We start from the raw sequence: 23,452 nt of genomic DNA, 5'->3' as shown, positions 1-23,452 counted from the left end.
TGAGATGGAGGCGGAGCCTGGTCTGTACAGTGTGTGGGAGCCTGACGGGGGAAGAGGGTCATGGAGGATATTCATCACGTCCTGCTGTGTTGTGATGATGCGCATAACCATATGCTCAGATCTATGAGCGCACTCAGTCAGCACTGCAGCAGAGGTGCGTGGTTTGTTCTTGCTGGCTGCTCCACAAGTCCCCAAAAAGTTTTGTAAGTACATAATATGGCTGCAGCTTGTGACAGCCTCAGGCCTGCGGCTACCCTCATCTAGCATGGCTTACATATAGTTGCATTTGTGTCTATTTCTATTGACCCAAAGATGTAAAGCTGTAGTGATAGGGCTGGGGACACTAGCTGATTATATATTATATATTATATATATATATATATATATATATATATTATATATATATATATATATATATATATTATATAATATATAAATAACTAATATAATATATATATATATATATATATATATATATATATATATATATAAATTTGATTTCATAATGAATTTGAGGCTGTGAGAAGCCACCCCCCAAGACACGCCCCAAGACACACCCTCTCCACCCCCATTTAAAAAGTATCCAGGAATCTTCTGGGCAAAAGGTGTCAACCCTACCTGTGGAATTCATGTGTTTTCAGAAAACTATGAGGTCTATTATACTATGTGGTACATTTTTTACAGTGTGATCATTATCATTATCTTGCTACCTGGAATCAGGTCCAAGCTACCTTATGGCAGTTTGTCTTGAGAGTTCAGTGGGATTTGACTCTCTTAGACAGGCACATCCTGCGCCCCAGGTTCTTCTGCTATTAAGATTTGTTTGCTATATTGTAGACTACTATCCTAATCAAACTATTGAGTATTGTTTAGTAGGAGTACATAGTTTTATTCAGCACATTCACAAATGTCCCACAAATCTTTTTTCTAGGGATCTATATTTCATATTGAGAAGATAGTCAAATACCAAAGGTAACAATAGGTTGAAATAATATGATTTAATACATAAGATAAAAAAGTTGGTACATTTAAAATTATACAACAATTAGTCATGGATCCATGTTACACTTTAAAATATATATTGAAACAATAGGAACAATTTAAAAATGCTTGTAGAACAATGAATAAAAAAAAAAAAAAAAAAATCTAACAAATAATGTCTATCGCTTAAAACTTAAATTCTAATATGTGAATGCTAGGAGCGCTTATGCACACTCTATTTATAAAAACAATGGGTTACAATGCACAGGTGGATAGATTCCAGGTTGCTTGAAACCGGTGGATGTGAAATGTAAGTGGCTCCAAATTGGGGTTTTGCCTATGTGTTTATCCAAAATTGTGTAACTCCTAACAGGTGGCCAAAAAATGTTACAGGAATGTCTAGAACCTGAATTCAAAATATAAGACCTGAGGTTGTGCCTATGTGTTTATCCAAAAAAGGGTGTAAATCCTAACAAGTGAAAAAATGTGAGAAAAATATTGCAGGGGTGTCTGAACCTTATTTTCAAAATAAACAATGAATTCAAAATAAAACGATATACAAGTGAATTTTTGACAAATCAACTAATGCAAACATAAAGCATAAATAGAACCAAAAAAAAAAAAAAAAAAACAGCACAACTTTAACGTGTGTTCAAATGTGTTTCTGCTTGCAAACTGTGATGTGAACAAATATCTGTTATAAACACTAAATAGTGGCAAAACTTTGTGATTGGATTAAAATTGAACACAGGCTCTAAATTGATACCCTAAAATACAAATCTAAAGGGCTCAGAGTTGCTGAGCTAGATATAAGGGACTTGCTCAAAGAGCCTCGAGATGTTAATTAAAAGAGACCATATAACAACAGTGGGTTAAAAAACGGATGATATAACATAAAATGCTTAAAAGTCCAAATAAATATTCAAATTGGATAATAAGAATCTTGCTATAGTCTGTCTCAATATGGATCCCAACTGCTGATTATGTAGAAATCTTCTTGGGCAATAGTTAACAAATAATTCCAACTTGCAATGTTGTCCCTTACCTGCCAAAAAAGGAAAGGCAAACAATAGTGCAGATGGCTTCTTAATGTGATCACAATTAAAATACTCCTTACCAGTCAACCGGTTTCGGTCTCCACTGACCTTTCTCAAGAGTTGAGAAAGGTCAGTGGAGACCGAAACCGGTTGACTGGTAAGGAGTATTTTAATTGTGATCACATTAAGAAGCCATCTGCACTATTGTTTGCCTTTCCTTTTTTGGCAGGTAAGGGACAACATTGCAAGTTGGAATTATTTGTTAACTACTGCCCAAGAAGATTTCTACATAATCAGCAGTTGGGATCCATATTGAGACAGACTATAGCAAGATTCTTATTATCCAATTTGAATATTTATTTGGACTTTTAAGCATTTTATGTTATATCATCCGTTTTTTAACCCACTGTTGTTATATGGTCTCTTTTAATTAACATCTCGAGGCTCTTTGAGCAAGTCCCTTATATCTAGCTCAGCAACTCTGAGCCCTTTAGATTTGTATTTTAGGGTATCAATTTTGAGCCTGTGTTCAATTTTAATCCAATCACAAAGTTTTGCCACTATTCAGTGTTTATAACAGATATTTGTTCACATCACATCACAGTTTGCAAGCAGAAACACATTTGAACACACGTTAAAGTTGTGCTGTTGGTTTTTTTTTTTTTTTTGGTTCTATTTATGCTTTATGTTTGCATTAGTTGATTTGTCAAAAATTCACTTGTATATCGTTTTATTTTGAATTCATTGTTTATTTTGAAAATAAGGTTCAGACACCCCTGCAATATTTTTCTCACATTTTTTCACTTGTTAGGATTTACACCCTTTTTTGGATAAACACATAGGCACAACCTCAGGTCTTATATTTTGAATTCAGGTTCTAGACATTCCTGTAACATTTTTTTGGCCACCTGTTAGGAGTTACACAATTTTGGATAAACACATAGGCAAAACCCCAATTTGGAGCCACTTACATTTCACATCCACCGGTTTCAAGCAACCTGGAATCTATCCACCTGTGCATTGTAACCCATTGTTTTTATAAATAGAGTGTGCATAAGCGCTCCTAGCATTCACATATTAGAATTTAAGTTTTAAGCGATAGACATTATTTGTTAGATTTTTTTTTTTTTTTTTTTATTTATTGTTCTACAAGCATTTTTAAATTGTTCCTATTGTTTCAATATATATTTTAAAGTGTAACATGGATCCATGACTAATTGTTGTATAATTTTAAATGTACCAACTTTTTTATCTTATGTATTAAATCATATTATTTCAACCTATTGTTACCTTTGGTATTTGACTATCTGCCCATAGACCCTGCCTACGTTGTTTGGCGCTCTGATATCCAATCTTAAAATTGAATCCACCCTTGGCAACTAGGTGCCAATTTATTAGAGCTGGAGGTCTGTTGCGTTATAGTTGGCGCTTAGTTATCACCTTTCCATATATTTCATATTGACACTTATATCAGTCTGATCCAGAATTGGCTTAAGAATATTGATTTTCAAAGTCTGTACATCTTAGTAAGTCTTTTTTTCTGTGTATGGCTCTCCATCCAAAACCGTAAAATTGATGATCCATCCTTATTATTAACAGTTTCTCCTCGACTCTTATTGGATCAGCCCAGATTTTCATATTTCCATGTAAATCCTTATTTTTCAAGCCCTTTCCCTCTCATGTGCTCCTTGATCTTCATTGAATTGTCTGACTGAATTTGCAGATCCCATATTTGTTTATACAATCACTTACTCCAAATTGCACTTAATAGATCTGGTGCAGGAGTATGGGAAGTACTGATAGAATATCTAAATCAACTCATGTAAGTGCTTCAAGCTTGTAATAAGTAGCTTTGTGCATTGTGTATTATTTAGTCTGGCTGCTTCTGAAAGTTTGTCACTTACTTGTTAGGGCTTCTTGCTTCTTATTAACTTATTGTGCACTTGAGCACTGGGGTTACAGCTTTATTTCTGGGCTGCCTATAACTCTATGAGCATTTACTAAGGCTGAATCAAGGTGCATGCTACAACTTCAATATGAGCTTTCTCTTTCTGATTCACCTTCTGATTGTTTACTTCTAATTAACTAACCTATCTGTTTTTGTTCTGAGCCTACTAATTGTTTTTTAGATGAGTTCCTCCTTGCAATACAGATGTGCAGGCTTAATTGCTAATGCTTCTGCATTTTTCAGCTCTTTGCTAGACTTCATTTGGCGACGAGTCCTAGCTTTATTAAACCGGCAAGACTGAATTCTATAATTCAAAACAATTCTAAATAGTAATCCAATGTATATCATAATATGTAGTGCATTTCCCTAAGATATAATCATTCATTAAAGGGACAGTTCACCCAAAAATGTTCTCCCCTTTAAATTGTTCCCAATAATTAATTTTACCTGCTGGAGTGTTTTAAATTGTTTACCCCTATTTTGGCATTTGAAATAGCCAACTTAGCCTGTGGTATCCAAACCTGTACTGAAAGTTTCTATACTGGAGTATTTCTATTGAATAGCCTAAGTAAACACAGCCAGCAGAAGAGATTACACTCTCAGTGGGGGGCATGATAGTTAAGTAATAAAATAATAATTTTCCATTGTTCTCGCTAAGTATTGAGCTTTGGTTTTCTAGACAAATATAAGATAAGGAAGCAAGTCTGTGTACATAAAGTGATAACATAATGAGATCTGATATTACCTGAAGCTCAACCCATTGTAATAGGCTGTGGTTTCAAAGCACAAAACCAGCTACTTTAGATACACAAATAAACCCGAAAATGCAATTTCTCATACAATTTATATTCTGCAGCTGGTATAACAAGTCATTGAAAATACATTCATATAAAAACAATTTTACAGTGTACTGTACCTTTAAATTTAGATAGCAAATGTTCACTTACCTCTTCCTGACTGAATCTGTCTGCCTGGGTCATAAGCATTTCTTTAATACTGTTAAATAGATAAAGGAAAACACAAAAGTAAAAAATATGTAATACTGCTACAACAGGTTTCATATATATAGACAATTAAATATTTGTCTGCATACTATTATTAATTAATGTTACAATTTATTTTTTACAGTGGAATACAGAGATTATATTTTCTAACAGAATCACAGAGGGGCATAATAGTGAAACATAACATGATATCAGTTGAGAGCCAATCAGCTACATGAACTGATTTGTGTGACTAGCGCTACTGATGGGATCAGCAGCAATTTTTTCTTGGGACCAACAGTTCTCTTTGGCTCCTGAGAACTACTTTATGGGGCCTATTTAACAAAGGTCTGTCGGACCTGATCCGACAGTGCGGATCAGGTCCAACAGACCTCGCTGAATGCGGAGAGCAATACGCTCTCCGTATTCAGCATTGCACCAGCAGCTCTTGTGAGCTGCTGGTGCAACGCCACCCCCTGCAGATTTGCAGCCAATTGGCCACTAGCAGGGGGGTGTCAATCAACCTGATCGTATTCGATCGGGTTGATTTCCCGCAATGTCTGTCCGCCTCCTCAGAGCAGGCGGACAGGTTATGGAGCAGTGGTCTTTAGACTGCTGCTTCATAACTGGTGTTAAGCTTGAGGGCCAGAAACACGGGCCCTCAAGCTCCATCTGGAGCTTGATAAATGGGCCCCTATATATGTGTTTAACCCCTGACGAAGTGCCTTACTGCAAGAAGCGCTAGGATAATCTCTTTGTAGCACCTTTGTAAATTGACCCTGTTGTTATATTTTACTGGTTACAATTAGATATGTGCACGGGCAAAAAATTCAGTTTGACTACATATTTTGGATTGAATTTTCAGAAAAATTCGTCTGCCATGCTATTCGGTTCTCGCTAGTTTTTAAACTGAACAAATACTGAATATTTGTGGAACACTTACATTCATTTTTGTTAAACAAATGTAAATGTTCCTTTGCATCAGGTGTTTACCTGCAGCGTTCTAAACTTACCTATTGCTCACTGGAGGGGCCACACTAATCCCAACACTTCTTCACAGAGTCCTGGGCGGTGCTAATAAGAGGCTTAGCACAGCTCTTGGCTCTTAACTTCAGGGTGCATTCATTCGGATATAGTTTTTGTAGAAGAATATCCATATTTTGTTAACAAATGCACATGCCTAGATACGATTAAAATTTTTGTCTTGTTGTAACATTTTCCCTGCTAGACTGTATCAATTTCTTAATAGCAAAAGTGTTCATAGCCGGTGTACGAGCTTTATGCATCCAGCGGGCTATGTGGTCACATGACCTATCTTCCTTGTACAAAGTGTTCTACAAAGACAGAGAACAACTTGGTGGGACACTGAGTGGAGTGATATAACATCAGGCGCAATCTGTAAGTAGTGGAGCTTGTAGATCCATTGAGCTAAGGGAGATTAAACCGGTAAGGCAATTTTTTACACCATTCATACGTTTATAATTACTATTAAAACAAGGAGCTGACACTTTGTTACTCAAGACACACATACATTTACTACATACATTTGTGATTGAATACTACAGTAAACTAAGCTCCAATTGGTCATTTTAACTTTTCAATTTTGATTGTTACATTTGGATTTACAGCACGGAGTGTTGCTACGATTGTCTATGTTACTAAAATTTGAGTGCATGAATTGGAATCCTGTAGCTGAGCCATGTGCTGAAAAGTTAATACCTGACTCACGTCTCCTAGACAATGATACAGCCTTTCTGCAAGGCGAATAAGAGGAGACCACTGTGTAGCATACAACTGATCAGTGAACAGAGAACAATCTATTTTGTATTTATCGGTTTTATTGTATCAAGAAACTTGCCAATAACATATTATTTCCAGTGTGATTGCACAAATAAGACATTTTTTTTTGTATTTCTTCTGTCATACTTTATATGGCTGCAAGGCCCAGACTCTATTATTCATACTCTATACAGCTGCATCAAGAACATTTTTAATTGGCTGTTCAATGCCAAAGAGCAGTATGGAGCAACAAAATGTCTGTGTGTTTGTGTGCAGGGAGAAAACTAACTTTTTAAAGGACATTTAAGAGTAATGATAAAAAAATACTTTGGATCGGTTAAAATATTAAGAAAAAACAAACGTTCTAAAAAAATGTAATACTATTGAGTTTTAAAACTATGCAGGAACAAAGAATATTAAAGGGATAGTAAAGTCCAAATTAAACTTTCATGATTAAGATAGGGCATGTAATAATAATTTGAAATATACACAAGATTTCCAAATGTTAATAAAAAGGAGGATCCCACTCACTGATGGGAACCTATACTGTAACATAAAAGGAACTAAATGGCAGACATTATCTACTAGAATGTCTGCTACCAGATCTTTATACAGAAAATAACATTTTACAATCATTGCAGGAAATCAATAATGATAATTAATAATTCAGTGACTAGGGTTAAAGAATAATATTGAGTGCTGTTTTTAATAGGCTATTTAAATCAACTCAAGAAGAGGGAAATGGCTTTACAGCATATGAAATATCACCTTTGAGAGACTGAAAATGAAGATTGATTAGACACATACAGTAAGCAGTAACTCACTGAGGTTCCATAATGAAAAAGATTCACTTACTAATCTGCTTTTATATGACCTTTTGCGTCAGGGTCAAAAATCTTGAAAGCATTCAGTATAGTTTCTTCTGGATCTGTGCCTAGAATAAATACAAACTAATTTATATAAATCTGTCATTGTTCATATGGTATCAAAACATAAACAATTTTGTGCCATATTTTACTATGTGTCTCAATAAATGATGTGATATTCATAAATGTATATTTAATTTCTGTTTTTGCTATGAACTTTGTAACTAAAAATAAAAAACAGACATATGTTTAATGCTTCTGTGGAATCTTGTGAAGCCTTGGAGACAGAGGGGATAAGATAGGAGAAGAGACAGATAGAAAATGGAGAGAGAGTTTTCAAGGTCATAACCACTGTCAGTATATCTTTCTTACCCTCCTCATTTGTAATAGTGGTCTGTAAATCAATCTATAACATTATTCACTCAGACGTTTAGTTTTCTACAATGCTTCTCATAATACTGATGAACTACTGGTGTAAACTATAAAACTTGTTTATAGCATTCTAAGCTATGATCCTGATGCTATATATATATATATATATATATATATATATATACAAACATGGCTGAAAGTGTTGGCGCCCTTGCAATTTAAGAGAGAAACACAAAAAAGTCTGACTGGAGTTTGAACAAATACATATTGATAAGCTATACAATCCTTCTAGGAGAATGTACTTTGGACAGACAAGTTGAGCTTTTTGTCAAATCATAACTCCATGTTCACAAAAGGAAAAAAGAAGCTTTCAAAGAAAATAACCCCATCCCTGCCGTGAAACATGGCTCAGTGATGTTTTGGAATTGCTTTTCTGCGTCTGGCACTGGGTCCCTAAAACCTTTGCAGAGCGCAATGAAATCAGAAGACTGTAAAGGCATACTGGTGCGAAAGGTGCTGCCCAGTGTCAGAAAGCTGTGTCTTAGTCGCAGGTCATGTGTCCTTCAGCATGATAATGGCCAGAAACTCACCTCAAAAAGCACCCAAGAATGGAGGAAAAAATTATGAATCATTCCGAAGTTGCCTTATATAAGTCCAGATCTGAATCCGATTGAACATCTCTGGAAAGAGCTGAAACCCACAGTTGGGAAAAAGCCCCCATCAAACTTGAGAGAACTGGAGAAGATTAAGAAAATTGAGCCAAAATCTCAGTTGAAAAGTGTAGAAATCTTATTCAGAGCTATAGGAAGTGCTTGACTGCAGTTATTAGGGTAGATTTAATATGCTGCACTGATGCAGCTGTTTCCACGCTAGCCTTCAGGCTCACCGAAACAAAAGTTACGATGCATCGGTTGTAAGACTGCTTCTCCTTAACTCATCTGACACTTCTGAGGTGGTAGACAGCAATCATCCCGATCATATCCCCCCTGATATCGGGCGATCGGCTGCAAATGTGCAGGGGCGGCATTGCATAAGCATTTCACCAGAAATGCTTGTGCAATGATAAATACCGAAAGTGTATGCATTTAGGGATGTCGGGCATACATGTTTGACACAGCGAATCATGTCCGTCCCACATTTCATAAATCTGCCCCATTGTCTCCAAAGGCTGTGCAACAAAATAATAGGTTAAGAGTACCAATATTTTGCCAGTTCCATTCTCATTTGTTTTACTCTTTAAAGTAATATGTGAAGTCATAAATCAAAAGTGAAGTTTCTGTAATATTATATTTGAAATAAAGAATGGTGGATAACAAATACTTTTGACAATTTTAATTAGTTTAGAGAAAATTGCACATTTTCCTAAAAAAGTGGAAGGGACCCAATACATTTGGCCAATTTTGCCCTATATAAGAGCTTGTCCCCAACTGCCAGTAACCTTATGCATGAACTTGACTTGTTATCCGATTACTACACCCCATGTGTGATCCTTCCCCACCACAAACACCTTCCTTAAATGTAAACAACCCCTTATCACCTATAAAGACGTTACATTAAGGTAAGGCATGGAATTAAGGTAAGTATATTCTACTTAGTCTCTTTTATAAAAAAAAAATGGTTAAGGTTAGTGTTGGGAGAGTGGTTATGTGTTGGGTGGGTTGTATTTACCGATGGGCGGGTTATGTATGGTGGTTGTTTCGAGTTAAGGGGTGGAAATGAAAGTAGTTTAATATGATATAGCCTGATGAAACGGCATACTGAGCCGAGAAACGTGTTGCTAAGCAACAATTTTACTCTGTTTTAAATAAAGTATTTTTATACTTTCATCTTGCTCTTGGACTAAAATCATTTGCACTCCTTTGGGAAACCCGCCTGGTTGGGGAACTCCTGTGAGTGTCTAATTCCTGTTAGTGTATAGTTGGCATCTTGATCTGGGAACAGCACCGGAAGCGGTGGGATCGGCAGGAGACGAGTTCTGCATACAGCCAGTTTGCTTTGGGGGAGTCAGCCGAACAGCTCTGAAGCTTCGGCCTGTTTACTATTGCACTGGATTTGCAACTATCTATGTGAGTACCTGATCGTCACCCATATATTCACTGAGCTTGTTTAGAATTTGCTGCACCAAGGGCGCCTCTCGTTTTTGTGTCTCCTTAGGACTCATTGTCATTAGTTTGTTTTTTTTGGATAGCATATATCTGCAAATACACAAATAATTTGATTTCCAGCTTCTTTAATTAATTAATTTATTTATGAAATATCACATTTTGAGTGTAATGTCCTATTAAGGGGAGGTATTTTGTGGTAAGGTTATGTGGGCTTACATTAGGAGTCTTTTGAGCATTAGAGAATATTGTGGTGGGGTAAAGTTAATGTGAGTGAGCATTTAATTAGATAATTAATATTGCCCTATTTTCTTTAGTATGTGTGATTGGTATGACTTTTCTGACTAGCCAGAAAATAATATAGTGACATCTTAAAGAAGCTGTAATTGTGTAGCACAACATATCTTAGCTGAATATAGCAAATCTCTGCTTGTTGCTACATATAAGCCATGACATTTTTTCATCCTGATTACTCGTGAGTTGGGCATTCTTGTAACAGAGTAGTAAGTTACTATGTAGCAACTATTTTACAACAGTGTGTATATTGGTCGGGATCCATGATTGCAAAATGTGCATCGTTACCACAATTTTATTACTACTACAATTTAATCCTAATATTTTTCATAGTATTAGATTTGTCACAAGGAAATTGAGAGTAACATTTGGGAGTATTTTGGAATCCTTTGGAAAATCTTATCAGAAAGTTTATCTTCAAAATTTCTTAGTTGATTTTTACTGTGAGTTGTCTCCAATCAGTTAATTTTTTTTTCTTTAATAAAAATAACACTGAATCATAATTTCTCATTCTAACTACCCCACTATACGATAACGACTGATAAGCAAAAGGCATATAATAATAGAATAGTAATAAACCAGGATAAATAAGAAAGCTGCCATCTCTCAAGTACAGTAAATGATATTATAATATCTAATTATTATTATTATCAGTTAGTTGTAGAGCCCAAACAGGTTCTGCAGGGCTATAATATCCAATGTAACATATGGGTTACCAGAGTGTATGTAGCTGTAAATATTGCACATTATCTAACTAAGTAGCAAATACCAAATATAGGGGTAAATTTCAGTCTTTCATTTTTATTTTTTTTATATCAGAAAATCCCGAATGACCTGAGCTTGATAACTGCCACATGATTCAATCTCCATTCTTTCCACAATGGCTCACTGAACAACGGATATTGGATGGTGATCACAGAAAACCTTCATATGTTAATGGGGTTACTAGATTCCATGGGGCCAATTTATTAAAGTGCGGATGGACATGATACGATGTAGCCTATCATATCCACCACACATCGATAAATGCCAACAGCATGTCGGCATTTATTATTGCAGAAGAAGTTGTGAACTGCTTGTGCAATGCCGCCCCTGCAGATTTGCGGCCAATTGACGGATAGCAGGAGGGTGTCAATCAGTCCGATCATATAGAATCGTGTGGATTGATGTCCGCAGCCTCAGAGCAGGCGGATGAAGTTATGGAGCAGCGGTCTTTAGACCGCTGCTTCATAACTTCTGTTTCCGATGAGCCTGAAGGCTCGTGAGGAAACAGGGCCATCAAGTTCCATTCAGAGCTTAATAATTCGGCCCCCATGTATGTGTTTTATAAAATATTGTTTATGATAAGTGTTAAACAATTGCAATGCCATTCATATATGGGCATGGTGAGTATACTGGACATGTTTGCTCATTGATTTTTTTTAACTTTTTTTTTATTGAGAAAATGTTCTTTTCTGTTTTGGCGAGATTTCCGATTAAAATCAAGACGAACAGTATGGGAAATGAATTTCCATAAGAAAGTGTCTGCAATGTATTGTGTTCTACACCAGTATTTTAAAAGCTCTCATACTGAAAACTGTGAAAATGCTAAGGTTTAATTAATCTAGACCATATATTCATCGATACATCTAAAACTGTGACCATTTGACATTTTTGTACTTTATCAACATCCTTTGGCTGTTGAACTCAACATTTCATTTTGTTTTCAATATATTGTGCAAAACTTGTGGTAGGATGGATTGTGATCGCTAGGGTCCATGTTGTTCATTCGTTGCATGAGTGACTCTTTTTCCAGTTCAGAAATGGTGTTATCAGGCACCACCAGTCAGAGATTCCTGCCCTAACTCCTGGCTCCTAATCAGTGACAGATGGATGTTCACTCAGACTGGGGTAAAGTTCATGTTAGGAACCATAATAGTAGAGCCAGAAGCAGGATCCAAAAAAAATAGTAGAACAGTTGATATCGGGGGGGGACAGAAGCAAATCAAAGAGCAGGGAATAGTCATTCACATGCCAGCTCTGTATCCACACAAGGAGGAAGGTGACAGAGTGCAAGGCAGAAGAAAAGTCATGTAATAATACAAGGTCAGAATCCACACTAACAGCAACAGCATGAGCAATAGAACAAAACCATGCATAGATACAGGAAGTGCTGGGTTAATACAGACAAATAGTAAATACAAATGGCTCACTGCTGCACATAGGGGGAACCGGTGAGAACAACAAAAACAAAAGTTATAAATATTGAAACCAGCCACAGATCGCATATAGCCCTCTGGCTAAGCAGCTAGCAAGCTGAGGACGCCTGTTTGCCCCCAGGGATGACTGGTGTTATCTTCTGAATCACTCCAATGTTCAGGAAGATTTGAATCAACCCCATAATCAGCTCAATGTGTAACCAGAGCAGTGTTTCCTCTAAGGCCAGTTTTGTGAGCGGTTTAGTAGTGAAACAGTTAATAAGTGAACCATACCTTGCGGGCTGCATTGTGTAGTGGTTGCTAATTGAAGGGTGCGGTTCCCTAATTAACTGTTTCACTGCTGGGACACTCACAAAACTAACCTTAGAGGAACACTGAACCAAAGGCAGCATGCATAGCATGTTGTATTAGTGTGCACCCACGAAAATGATACAAATGATGATTCAGCTAAAAAAATAGCTCAGCAATTTTTGAAAATGCCAAATGTACAGACAGCAGCTTTTAGCTAGGTTTGTGTTCTCCCCTTTGCAAAGAACAAACAAAAATCCCCATGCCAGACATTAAAGGGAAAATAAGATAAAAATCTATCCATATAAAAGTGAACTATTTATACGTTAAATTATTTTTTTTACATTAGAAAAGGTTAGTTTAAAAGTGTTTCAAATCATTGTACTATTATGTTTCTAAATATCTTTCTTTCCTTCTATCTCAGAACAACCTCAGTTATCCCAAAAATCACTTCCATTCCCCCAATTGTTATTATTTTATTTTATGCCTGTGGTTATAACCAGCTGCTACTCACAGTTTACGAGATCAGAAGAATGAAACAGGCACACACATTTATCTATGTCTTCTGATTTTTACTCAGTTTTTTTTAAACAAACTACCAATCTAATTCTTCTCTGCATTATTTTCCTTTATGTTTTGGCTACAGAAATTCTCTAGTCTAAACATCCATTTAAAAAAATAACCTAAACTGAGACTTGCTTTCCTCATCTTTTGTTTCACTTCCTTTACCTTTATATTGAAAACACGAGAGACTCTGTACCTGTAATGCTCTTTGGCTAACAATATATGTATTACTGACAGTACTCCAAGATAGGCAACCATTTCCCACGGTTCATTAGTGTTTAATTGTTATTTTTATGTCTATGAAACCCAAATATTATTAAGACATTGAGGTTCTTTCTTCAATAAGTGAAACAAGAATACTTTCACAACATTATGCACAATATATTGCACAAATGTAAATGGCAAACACATAAGCAGATGTGGTAATATGATTTTCTTATTATATTAGAGTGTGATATACTGTCACTCAGAGGATAGTTTTGGCGTTTGGTCTTTTTAACTATGATAGAGAGACAATCGCTCATCTTATACTGGGGTAATATCATACCCCATTTTGACATCAAAAGAATAGTATAGTTTACTGATCAGAAATGAGTGCGAGTGATGAAACCAGTAGAATTCATGCTAGGGAGCCTAAAAGAATATTACCACGTATTTTATTAACTTGGGCCTATAGGAAGATTTAAATTCCTGTAGTGTTTATACCTATCTTACCATTGTGTGTACCTTTTTTTAAATATAATTATCAATTTCAGTGAATTATCCACATTATTATTATTTTTATAGGATATTGACTTTTATAGGATAACTTTAGCTTTTGCATGTATCAAGTAAAAGGCAAAACGTGCCTCCTAAAATAGCAGGGGTGAAGAGTGAGAGATGTTAAAGAACCAGTAAATACAGTAGATTTGCATAATCAACAAATGCATGATAAAAATACAGTGCAATAGCACTTAGGGGTATATTTATTAATGTGCGAGCGGACATGATACGAAGTAGCGCATCATGTACGCTGCACATCGGTAAATGCCGACAGCATTGACGGATTGATTTCTGTCCGCGGCCTCAGAGCAGGCAGACAATTATGGAGCAGTGGTCTTTAGACCGCTGCTTCATAACTTCTGTTTCCGGCGAGTCTGAAGGCTCACTGGAAACAAGGGGCCTCAAGCTCCATACAGAGCTTGATAAATATGCCCCTAAGTCTAAACTTCAAATGAGTAGTTGATTTTTTTCTGACATATTTCAGTTATGTCTATTTCCCCTCCTCCTGTATCATGTTACGGCCATCAGCCAATCACAATGGGATATACGTATATTCTGTAAATTCTTGCACATGCTCAGTAGGATCTGGTCACTCAAAAAGTGTAAATATAAAAAGACTGTGCACCTTTTGTTTATGGCAGTAAATTGGAAAGTTGTTTAAAATTGCATGCTCTATCTGAATTATTAAAGTTTAATTTTTACTTGAGTGTCCTGTTAAAGGAATAGTCTAGTCAAAATAAAACTTTCATGATTCAGATAGAGCATGCAATTTTAAGCAACTTTTTAATTTACTCCTATTATAATTTTTTCTTCGCTCTCTTGGTATCCTTATTTGAAAAAGCAAGAATGTAAGCATAATGTAAGCTACCAATAAGCAAGCGCTACCCAGGTGTTGAACCAAAAATGGGCCGGCTCCTAAGCTTATATTCAGATAAAGATACCAAGATAACGAAGAAAAATTGATAATAGGAGTAAATTAGAAATTTGCTTAAAATTGCGTGCTCTATCTGAATCATAAAATACAACAATGTACAGAAGTGCAAGATGGAAAAAACACACAATATTCTGTAACAAATTAACTAAGAACTGATATTCTCCTTTAGATTAGACCGCTGCCTTCTTGCAGTCTCTCCTCAGTGACTGTATAGAAATTGGGTAGTGGTGATAGATGGCGCAGGTCTATTGGGTGATTTTTCTCTAATGAATGAAGAGAAAAGAGGCTTGGAGCGTAAATAAAAGCCAATTAATAATGGTGCAGAATACTCACTCCATAAGTTGTATATGGTCAGCTGAACTGAAATGTGATGTCAGGTGGCAAAACACACTCAGCACTTGTTTTACTTGTTTTTTAACTTCTGCTCTTGAAAAAGACGCGTTGAGCAAATAAAACCTTCTTTTATCCAAGATGAAAGATTGTCTTTATCTTTCCTTGCTGTGCCTGGCCGGATTCTCCTTTTATATGGAGTAAGTTACTACATATTTATTATTATATATTGGATACTTTTTCATTTGAGTTTCCATCTCACTCCCAGTCTAGTATTTGGATACTTCTTGGAAGATTGTCATTTGATATTAGAATCCTGTGGACTTTTGCCACCTGACATCACATTCCAGTTCAGCTGACCATATACAACTTACGGAGTGAGTATACTGCACCATTATTAATTGGCTTTTATATACGCTCCAAGCCTCTTTTCTCTTAATTCATTAGAGAAAAATCCCCCAATAGACCTGCGCCATCTATCACCACTACCCTCTATCTGAATCATGAAAGTTTAATTTTGACTAGACTATGAGGTCTAGTTATTAAGCTCTGAATGGAGCTTGATGCCCCGTGTTTCACAAGTTATGAAGCAGCGGTCAGAGGCAGCGGACAGACATTTCCAAAAATCAACCTGATCCAATACGATCGGGTTGATTGACACCCCTGCTGGCGGCTGATTGGCCGCGAATCTGCAGGGGGCGGCATTGCAGCAGCAGTTCACAAGAACTGCTGGTGCAATGATAAATGCCAACAGCGTATGCTGTCAGCATTTATCGATGTGCGGCGGACATGTTCGCTATAGCGGATCATGTCCGTCCGCACAATGATAAATGGACCCCTATCCCTTTAATGCAACATTGATGATGATTTCCTAATATATTTGAATGCAGGTTTTTCATATAACAAATAATATTAATTCATGACATGTGAGCAACAAATAAATTCATACCATTAACCTCTAAACGCTGTTAGAACGTTAAATGCCATCCTAACAGCGCTGGGCTTTAACGCTGTTAGGACCTTTTATGGCTGATTTGTTTTATACTTGAGGGTGTGTCCCTGCCCACCAATAGAGAGATGGCAGCTAGTGAGCATTTAGTCTCTAGTATGGAGATCCAAGGAAGGGTCACATATGCTCCCCAGAAATATGTCTTCCTATATCTACGCATAAGTCATTTTTCATGCCAATGAGCCTCTCTTTTTAAAATTACGAGACTCTGTATACAATAAGCAATTTTATTTATTCATATATACAATTTTATCTATTTATTCCCCCCCCCCCCCCCACCCCGGACTAAAATGCTATGGATGAATGTAGGTATAAATTGCATAAAAACACATTTTTGAGTTAGTATAAATTTATATAGCATTAAATACAGTACTTTTGTACGCAGAAAGTCTTATTTTAATAGATGATATTTTATAACCAACAAAAACATGTTATCTAAAATTCAATACTGATAGAAACATGTCTTTATTACTGGTATAATACTTATAGCTGGGAAGCCAGGAGTGTTTTCCAAACTTTACTGATATTTCACAAATGCTCTTCACATTTTAAAATGATATCTTTGTTTTGTATTGAATCAATGTTACAAATGCATTTGCCTTAGATTTACTTGTTCAATAGTCAAGAGCATCACTTAAGCTCAGATTGTCGATAAAGAAAATACAAATCTCCTGAAACATACTTAAGGGCAAAACGATATATCATTGTTGTTTGAAGAATGTATTCTCCTTGCCTTTAAGGGATCACTGCACTTCTTTCATTTTCAATCAATATCTCTTTACACTTACGCTTCTGTTGTCAATCATACAGCCACTGGCAACTACAGGGCACTTTCCCAGAGCCCTAGTTTTATACAGAACCACTTCATAGTTTGTTCTACATTTATTTCCTGCAATTTCTTTGGGCTTTGTCTGAAACAATGTAATGCATTACCCATCCTTTATTGATTACTTGGTAAATAAAATAGCCTAGTGATGTGTATCATATTTGTTTTCTTTACAAACACAGCAGATGCTTTTTCTACCACTCAATAAAAAAAGAATAAAATAATGTATAGTTGGTATTACATAAATATTGCTACAGAGAGTGCAACTGATGTATCACCTCTCGTGTATAAAATCCTGTTTGTTTGTTCTTTGTATGGCACCTGCTTTATAGTTTTGAATGGATGAAGGTATTTTAAAAAACATTGAATTTTAATTAGGAATGTTTTATTTCCACTTTAAAGGGACATCAAACACACATTTTTTATTTTGTGGTTCAGGTGGAGCAAACAATTTTAAACAACTTTCCAAAGCAGCAGTGCACTACTGGGAATTAGCTGAACACACCAGGTGAGCCAGTGACAAGAGTCAAATATGTGCAGCCACCAATCACCAGCTAGCTCCCTAATGTGTTGCTGCTCCTGAGCCTACCTAGGTATGGTTTTCAACAAAGGATACCAAGAGCATGAAGCATATTAGATAGTATGGGGCCTATTTACTATGGTGCGAGCGGACATGATCTGATATAGCGGATCATGTCCGCTGCACATCGATAAATGCAGACAGCATACACTGTCGGCATTTATCATTGCACCAGCAGTTCTTGTGAACTGCTGATGCAATACCGCCCCCTGCAGATTTCGGGCCAATCGGCTGCTAGAAGGCGGTGTAAATCAACCCGATCGTATTCGGTCGGATTGATTTCTGTCCACTGCCTCAGAGCAGGCGGACAGGTTATGGAGCAATGATCTTTAGACCGCTGCATCATAACTTCTGAAGGCTCTCAGGAAACACGGGGCATCAAGCTTCATACGGAGCTTGATAAATATGACCCTTTAAGGGAACCGGAAAGTCGTTTAAAATGTCATGCTATACATGGATCATGAAAATTCAATTTTGACTTAAAGGGACACTGAACCCAAATGTTTTCTTTCATAATTCAGATAGAGCATGACATTTTAAGCAACTTTGTAATTTACTCCTATTATCAAATTTTCTTCATTCTCTTGGTATCTTTATTTCAAATGCAAGTTTAGATTTTGTCCCATTTTTGGTGAACAACCTGGGTTGCTCTTGCTGATTGCTGGATAAATTCATCCACCAATAAAAAAGTGTTGTCCAGAGTTCTGAACCAAAAAAAAAAAGCTTAGATGCCTTTTTCAAATAAAGATAGCAAGAGAATGAAGAAAATGTTATAATAGGAGTAAATTAGAAAGTTGCTTAAAATTGCATGCTCTATCTGAATCATGAAAGAAAAAAATTGGATTCAGTGTCCCTTTAACTGTCTCTTTAAAAAACATGGGTTAATTGTATCTCACTATAAGGTTTTAAAACACATTTTTTATATCGAAAATCTTATATTATTTACCCAGATTTTATTCCCCCCCCCAACTCGATCACCTCACTAGAAAGCTTTTTTTTTTTTAAAGGGACAGTCTTGTTTAAAGAGATAGATAATCCCTTTATTACCCATTCCCCAGTTTTGCATAACCAACACAGTTATATTAATACACTTTTTACCTCTGTGATTACCTTGTATCTAAGCCTCTGCAGACTGCCCCCTTATTTCAGTTTTTTTGACAGACTTGCATTTTAGCCAGTCAGTGTTGACTCATAAATAGCTCCACAGGTGTGAGCACAATGTTATCTATATGGCACACATGAACTAGCACCACTGGCTAGCTGTAAAAACTGTCAAAATGCACTAAGATAAGAGGAGGCCTTTAAGAGCTTAGAAATTAGCATATGAAAATACCTAGGTTTAGCTTTCAAAAAAGAATACCAAGAGAACAAAGCCAATAAACGGGAAAATTGTTTAATGTTGCATGACCTATCTAAATCATGAAAGTTTAATTTTGACTAGACTGTCCATTTAAGATTTGATTAATCATTGTTGGATATTGTTCTTTATAAAAGGCAAACAGAGTTCATCTGAAGTTATTGCACTTATAAAGGATTAATGAGCTAGCAAAAGTAAGTAACATTGATCAAATCAGCCTTTTATATCCCACAATAATGTCTTACTGGAAGGAAATCTTCTGGTCGGGAGTCATATTAGATATAAACATTACTGTTATTCCATTAAAGCAAAGTTTACATTTTACTAAAAAAAGATTTTATCAGACAGGCTCATTACCCTTAAACACTGCATTGCTCTCAACTAGTAATACCAGCGCACGCAATTTTGCCCTCCACTCGTAATCTGCCCATAAGTATTTAGTGGTGTTGATTTTAAATTTAAAGAATTGAACTAATTTAAGAGCTTCACTGTCAGAGATGAATCATTCAGCATAATGTTAAAGAAACATAAAAGTGTAAAAAGAAAATGCTCTAATATGGTACAGCATTACATTATTGCTTGCATATTACTATGTGTTGCATTGCTGCTGCTCAGCATATTGCATATGCTTTTCAAGAAATGATGGCAAGGGAACAAAATAAATATAATAACTGAAGTGAATTTAAGTTAGAATTATTATTATTATCAGTTATTTGTAGAGTGCCAACAGATGCTTGTAGCCTTACATGCTAAGGGGGTTCAAGGGGTTAACTTAAGGAGAAGAGGAACTAAGATAAGGACATGTTAGTCACAGTTAGTGTATATTGTATGCATCCCTGAACAGTAGAGTCTTTAATGAGCACTTGAAAGTTTAAAAATTAGGGAAGTATCTTGTGGAGAAAGGTAGAATGTTAAACAAAATCGGGACCAGTCTGGGGAAGTCTTGTAGATGGGAATGTGAGGAGGTAACAAGAGATGAGGAGAGAAGGGGAGGAAGAGTATCTGGAGACAAGTTAGGAGACTTTGGGATCAATGATATAATCATCGAAAGCTCAAACCTACTTTTTCTCGCTGAATCTCGCAGGACTGCCCCGGTGCAATGATCGTAAAAAAGGGGCAGTCCCTGTGAGTGGCGAGGTGGCTCCTATTAAAAGTAATGAAGCTCGCTGGATAGGGACACTTCGCTCCTTAGTATGAAGTTAGCAGGGGGAGCACTTTAAAATAAAAATCCTGCAGCCAATATAACTCACATTATGCTGCTTTCTGCATAGAGCATCTTACATTTGCCTATATTTTAGTATGCATTTGTTTTTCTATTGGGGTTATAAGTGTTCGTATTGTTTTAAGAAAAGCTTGCCACCTTTTAGTTGGTGAGAAAAAACTGTGAGATCTGCAGTGCGAAAATCTTTATAGGATTACGTTGGGATTAGAGAGACATTTTCATATACGTCCATGGAACGCCCATGTTCAGCCCATTTTACGAAAAAAACAACAATTACGCTTTGCATTTTATATTTAGAAGTTCAAATTCACATCCAGTGTACTACAATTACGATTTATTCCGGTGTAAATTACATACTAATTTTACTTTTTTGTTAACATACGATTTTTGGTAAAGAATTTTGTTACGATTTTTGATGCACCTTAACAATACAATTTTTCCCTGCTTATTTTTGTGTGAATGGTTGAAATATTGATTTTGTATGATGTTTAAAATACAAATTTTGTTGTGCACATTTAATATGAAAATGAAGTATACGACCCTGTTTTCAGGGTTAAAAGTGGCTTTAGATCATTCCATCAGGGAAGTAGAAGGACTGGCGAGCATTCTTTAATAATCTCACCAGCTCAGAGAGCTTTCAATCATCAAGCCCTTTGTGTTTTATCCTGGAGTTAGAGGAAGCCTGGCAGAGAGGTACAGCAGATTATGAACCGGCAGAGAGGTGCAGCAGATAAAGACCGATGTGTAAGGAATATTATCCTGGCAGAGCCATTTATTATGGATTGCAAGGGAGATAGACAACAGCTAGGGAGGCTGGAGAGGTTTGAGTTGCAATAGTCAAGGTAGGAAATGATGAGAGAATGGATTTAAGTCTTAGTTGTTTTTAAGGTGGAAGCAGCAGGAATTTGACAAAGACTGGATGTGGGGGAGTGAAAGAGAGATCTAAATCAAGTGTGACCCCAAGACGATATAAGGCATGCAGGATTGGGGTAATAATCAACAGTTAGAGAAAGTTAGGGGTAGGGATTTTGGAAGAAGGGGGGGAAATAAGGAGCTCAGTTTTGGAGAGATTTAGCTTAGGGTAGTGAGAGAACCTCCAGGATGAAATATTAGAAAGACAGTTAGTGAAATGATTTAGTAAGGAAGGGGATAGGTCTGGTGCAGAGAGGTAGATTTGGGTATCATCCGCATACTAATGCTATTGAAACCCATGGGACCTTATTAAGGAAAGGAACCTAAGGATGATGTATAAATTGAGAAGAAAAGGGGACCAATGACAGAGCTTTGTTATACGGACAGTGGTAAAGGGTCAGAAGATGTGCCAGAGAAGGTTACACTAAAGGTCAAGTTAGACAGATAAGAGGAGAACCTTAAGAGGGCTGTGTCACAGATGCAGAAGGTTTTGAGGGCTTGGAGCAAGTGAGTGTAGTCAACAGTGTCAAAGGCTGCAGATAGATTGAGAAGGATTAACAGAGAAAAGTGGACTTTTGATTTTGCTGTAATTAGGTGATTAGTGACCTTAATGATTGCTGTTTCTGTGAAGTGTTGGCGCGAAATCCAGATTGCAATGGATCAAGGAGAGAATCTCTTGGTGCTCTACAAATAACCAATAATAATAAAAATAATGTGAGGAAATGTGATAAACGTTATAAAAAAGTTATATAAAAGCTTTTCCAGATGTTTTGAGGCAAGGGGGAGTAGGGAAATAGGGTGGTAATTTGATGGAGATAAAGGATCGAGATACGATTTTTTGAGTATATATGTGATAAGTGCATGTTTAAGGGATGAGGGAAACATACCAGTGCTGAAGGAGAGATAACAATTTGTGTGAGGATTGGAATAAGAGTGGGAGAAAGGAAGAGCAGTAGTTATGATGGGATAGGATCAAAGGAACAGGTAGTGAGGTGAGAGAAGGATATAAGGGCAGAAACTTCTTCCTCAGCCGCAGGAGCAAAAAAATGAATCGGTGGCTATGTTTGTTTTGGACATTAGTGAATCGTTGAGGGGTTTGGAGACTGGTAGTGTGTTGAGAGATGATTTAACGTCTGATGGAATCTAATTTGTTGGTTGAAGTAGTTGGCAAAATTCTGAGCTGAAAGAGAAGTGGAAATCGGAAGTGGGGGTGAGTGAAGAAGAGTATTAAAAGTGGAGAACAGACGTTTTGAGTTTGAGGAAAGAATAGAGATAAAAGTAGAAGAGTAATCCTGATTGGAGAGGTTAAGGGCAGAATAGTAGGAGTTTAAGATAAACTTGTAATAAAGAAAGTCAGCTGAACACCAGGATTTTCTTCAATGTTGCTCAGCAGTGCGGGAACATCTACGTAGGTAGTGTGTCAGAGGAGTATGCCAGGGCTGTGGATGAGTGCGTGACTTTTGAGCTATGGTAGGAGGTGCCAAATTGTCATGCATCAATGTAAGAGTGGAATTATAGTGATAGATAGATTTATAAAGGCAGGAAAAGGAGGAGTTGGAAGTGAGCAGAGGGTTGAGAGAGATTGAAAGATTAACTTGATGCTTCTGTGGAGTTTGGTGTGAGGGTTAGAAGGGGAAGAGCAGAAGGAAGTGCAGTGATGTTACAAGTGAGGATATGATGGCCAGAAAGAGCAAAATGTGAATTTGTGAAATTTGAGAGAGTGCATCGATAGCTGAAAATTAGGTCAAAGGAGCATCCATCTTTGTGAGTGGGAGAGTCAGACCATTGTGACAGACCACAAGGGAAAGTGAGCTGGAGAAGTTTTTTTGCAGCTGGGGCACTGGGATTCTCAACAAGATGATTGAAATCCCTAAGAATGAGGGCATAGATGTCTGGGTAGAGGAAATAAGGAAGCCAGGATGCAAAATTATCACAAAATTGAGTTGAGGAGCCGGGGGGGGGGGGTGGCAAAATATAACTGCAATACATAGAGACAGAAGAGAGAATAAGTGAATTATGTGTGTTTCATAGGAAGCAAATGTGAGTGAAGAGATGGGTTGTACTTGAAACGAGAGGAAAGTAAAATACCTACACCACCTCCTTGCCTT

General features: G+C 36.6%; 1 protein-coding gene across 1 annotated transcript in view; it reads right to left on the bottom strand.

The window, feature by feature from the left end:
• MYL10 (myosin light chain 10) overlaps positions 1-23,452 on the bottom strand; it is a 119,822-nt gene that overhangs the window by 11,697 nt on the left and 84,673 nt on the right. The window contains exons 5-6 of the mRNA XM_053706262.1: positions 7,584-7,662; positions 4,914-4,962 (exon numbers count right to left, since the gene is read on the bottom strand). Of these exons, the coding sequence (XP_053562237.1) occupies positions 4,914-4,962; positions 7,584-7,662 (128 nt within the window). The remainder of the gene's footprint in view (positions 1-4,913; positions 4,963-7,583; positions 7,663-23,452) is intronic.

The sequence above is a fragment of the Bombina bombina genome, chromosome 3 (assembly GCF_027579735.1).
Source record: "Bombina bombina isolate aBomBom1 chromosome 3, aBomBom1.pri, whole genome shotgun sequence".
NCBI classification, from domain to species: Eukaryota; Metazoa; Chordata; class Amphibia; order Anura; family Bombinatoridae; genus Bombina; species Bombina bombina.
This window is presented reverse-complemented; position numbering and strand designations above follow the sequence as displayed.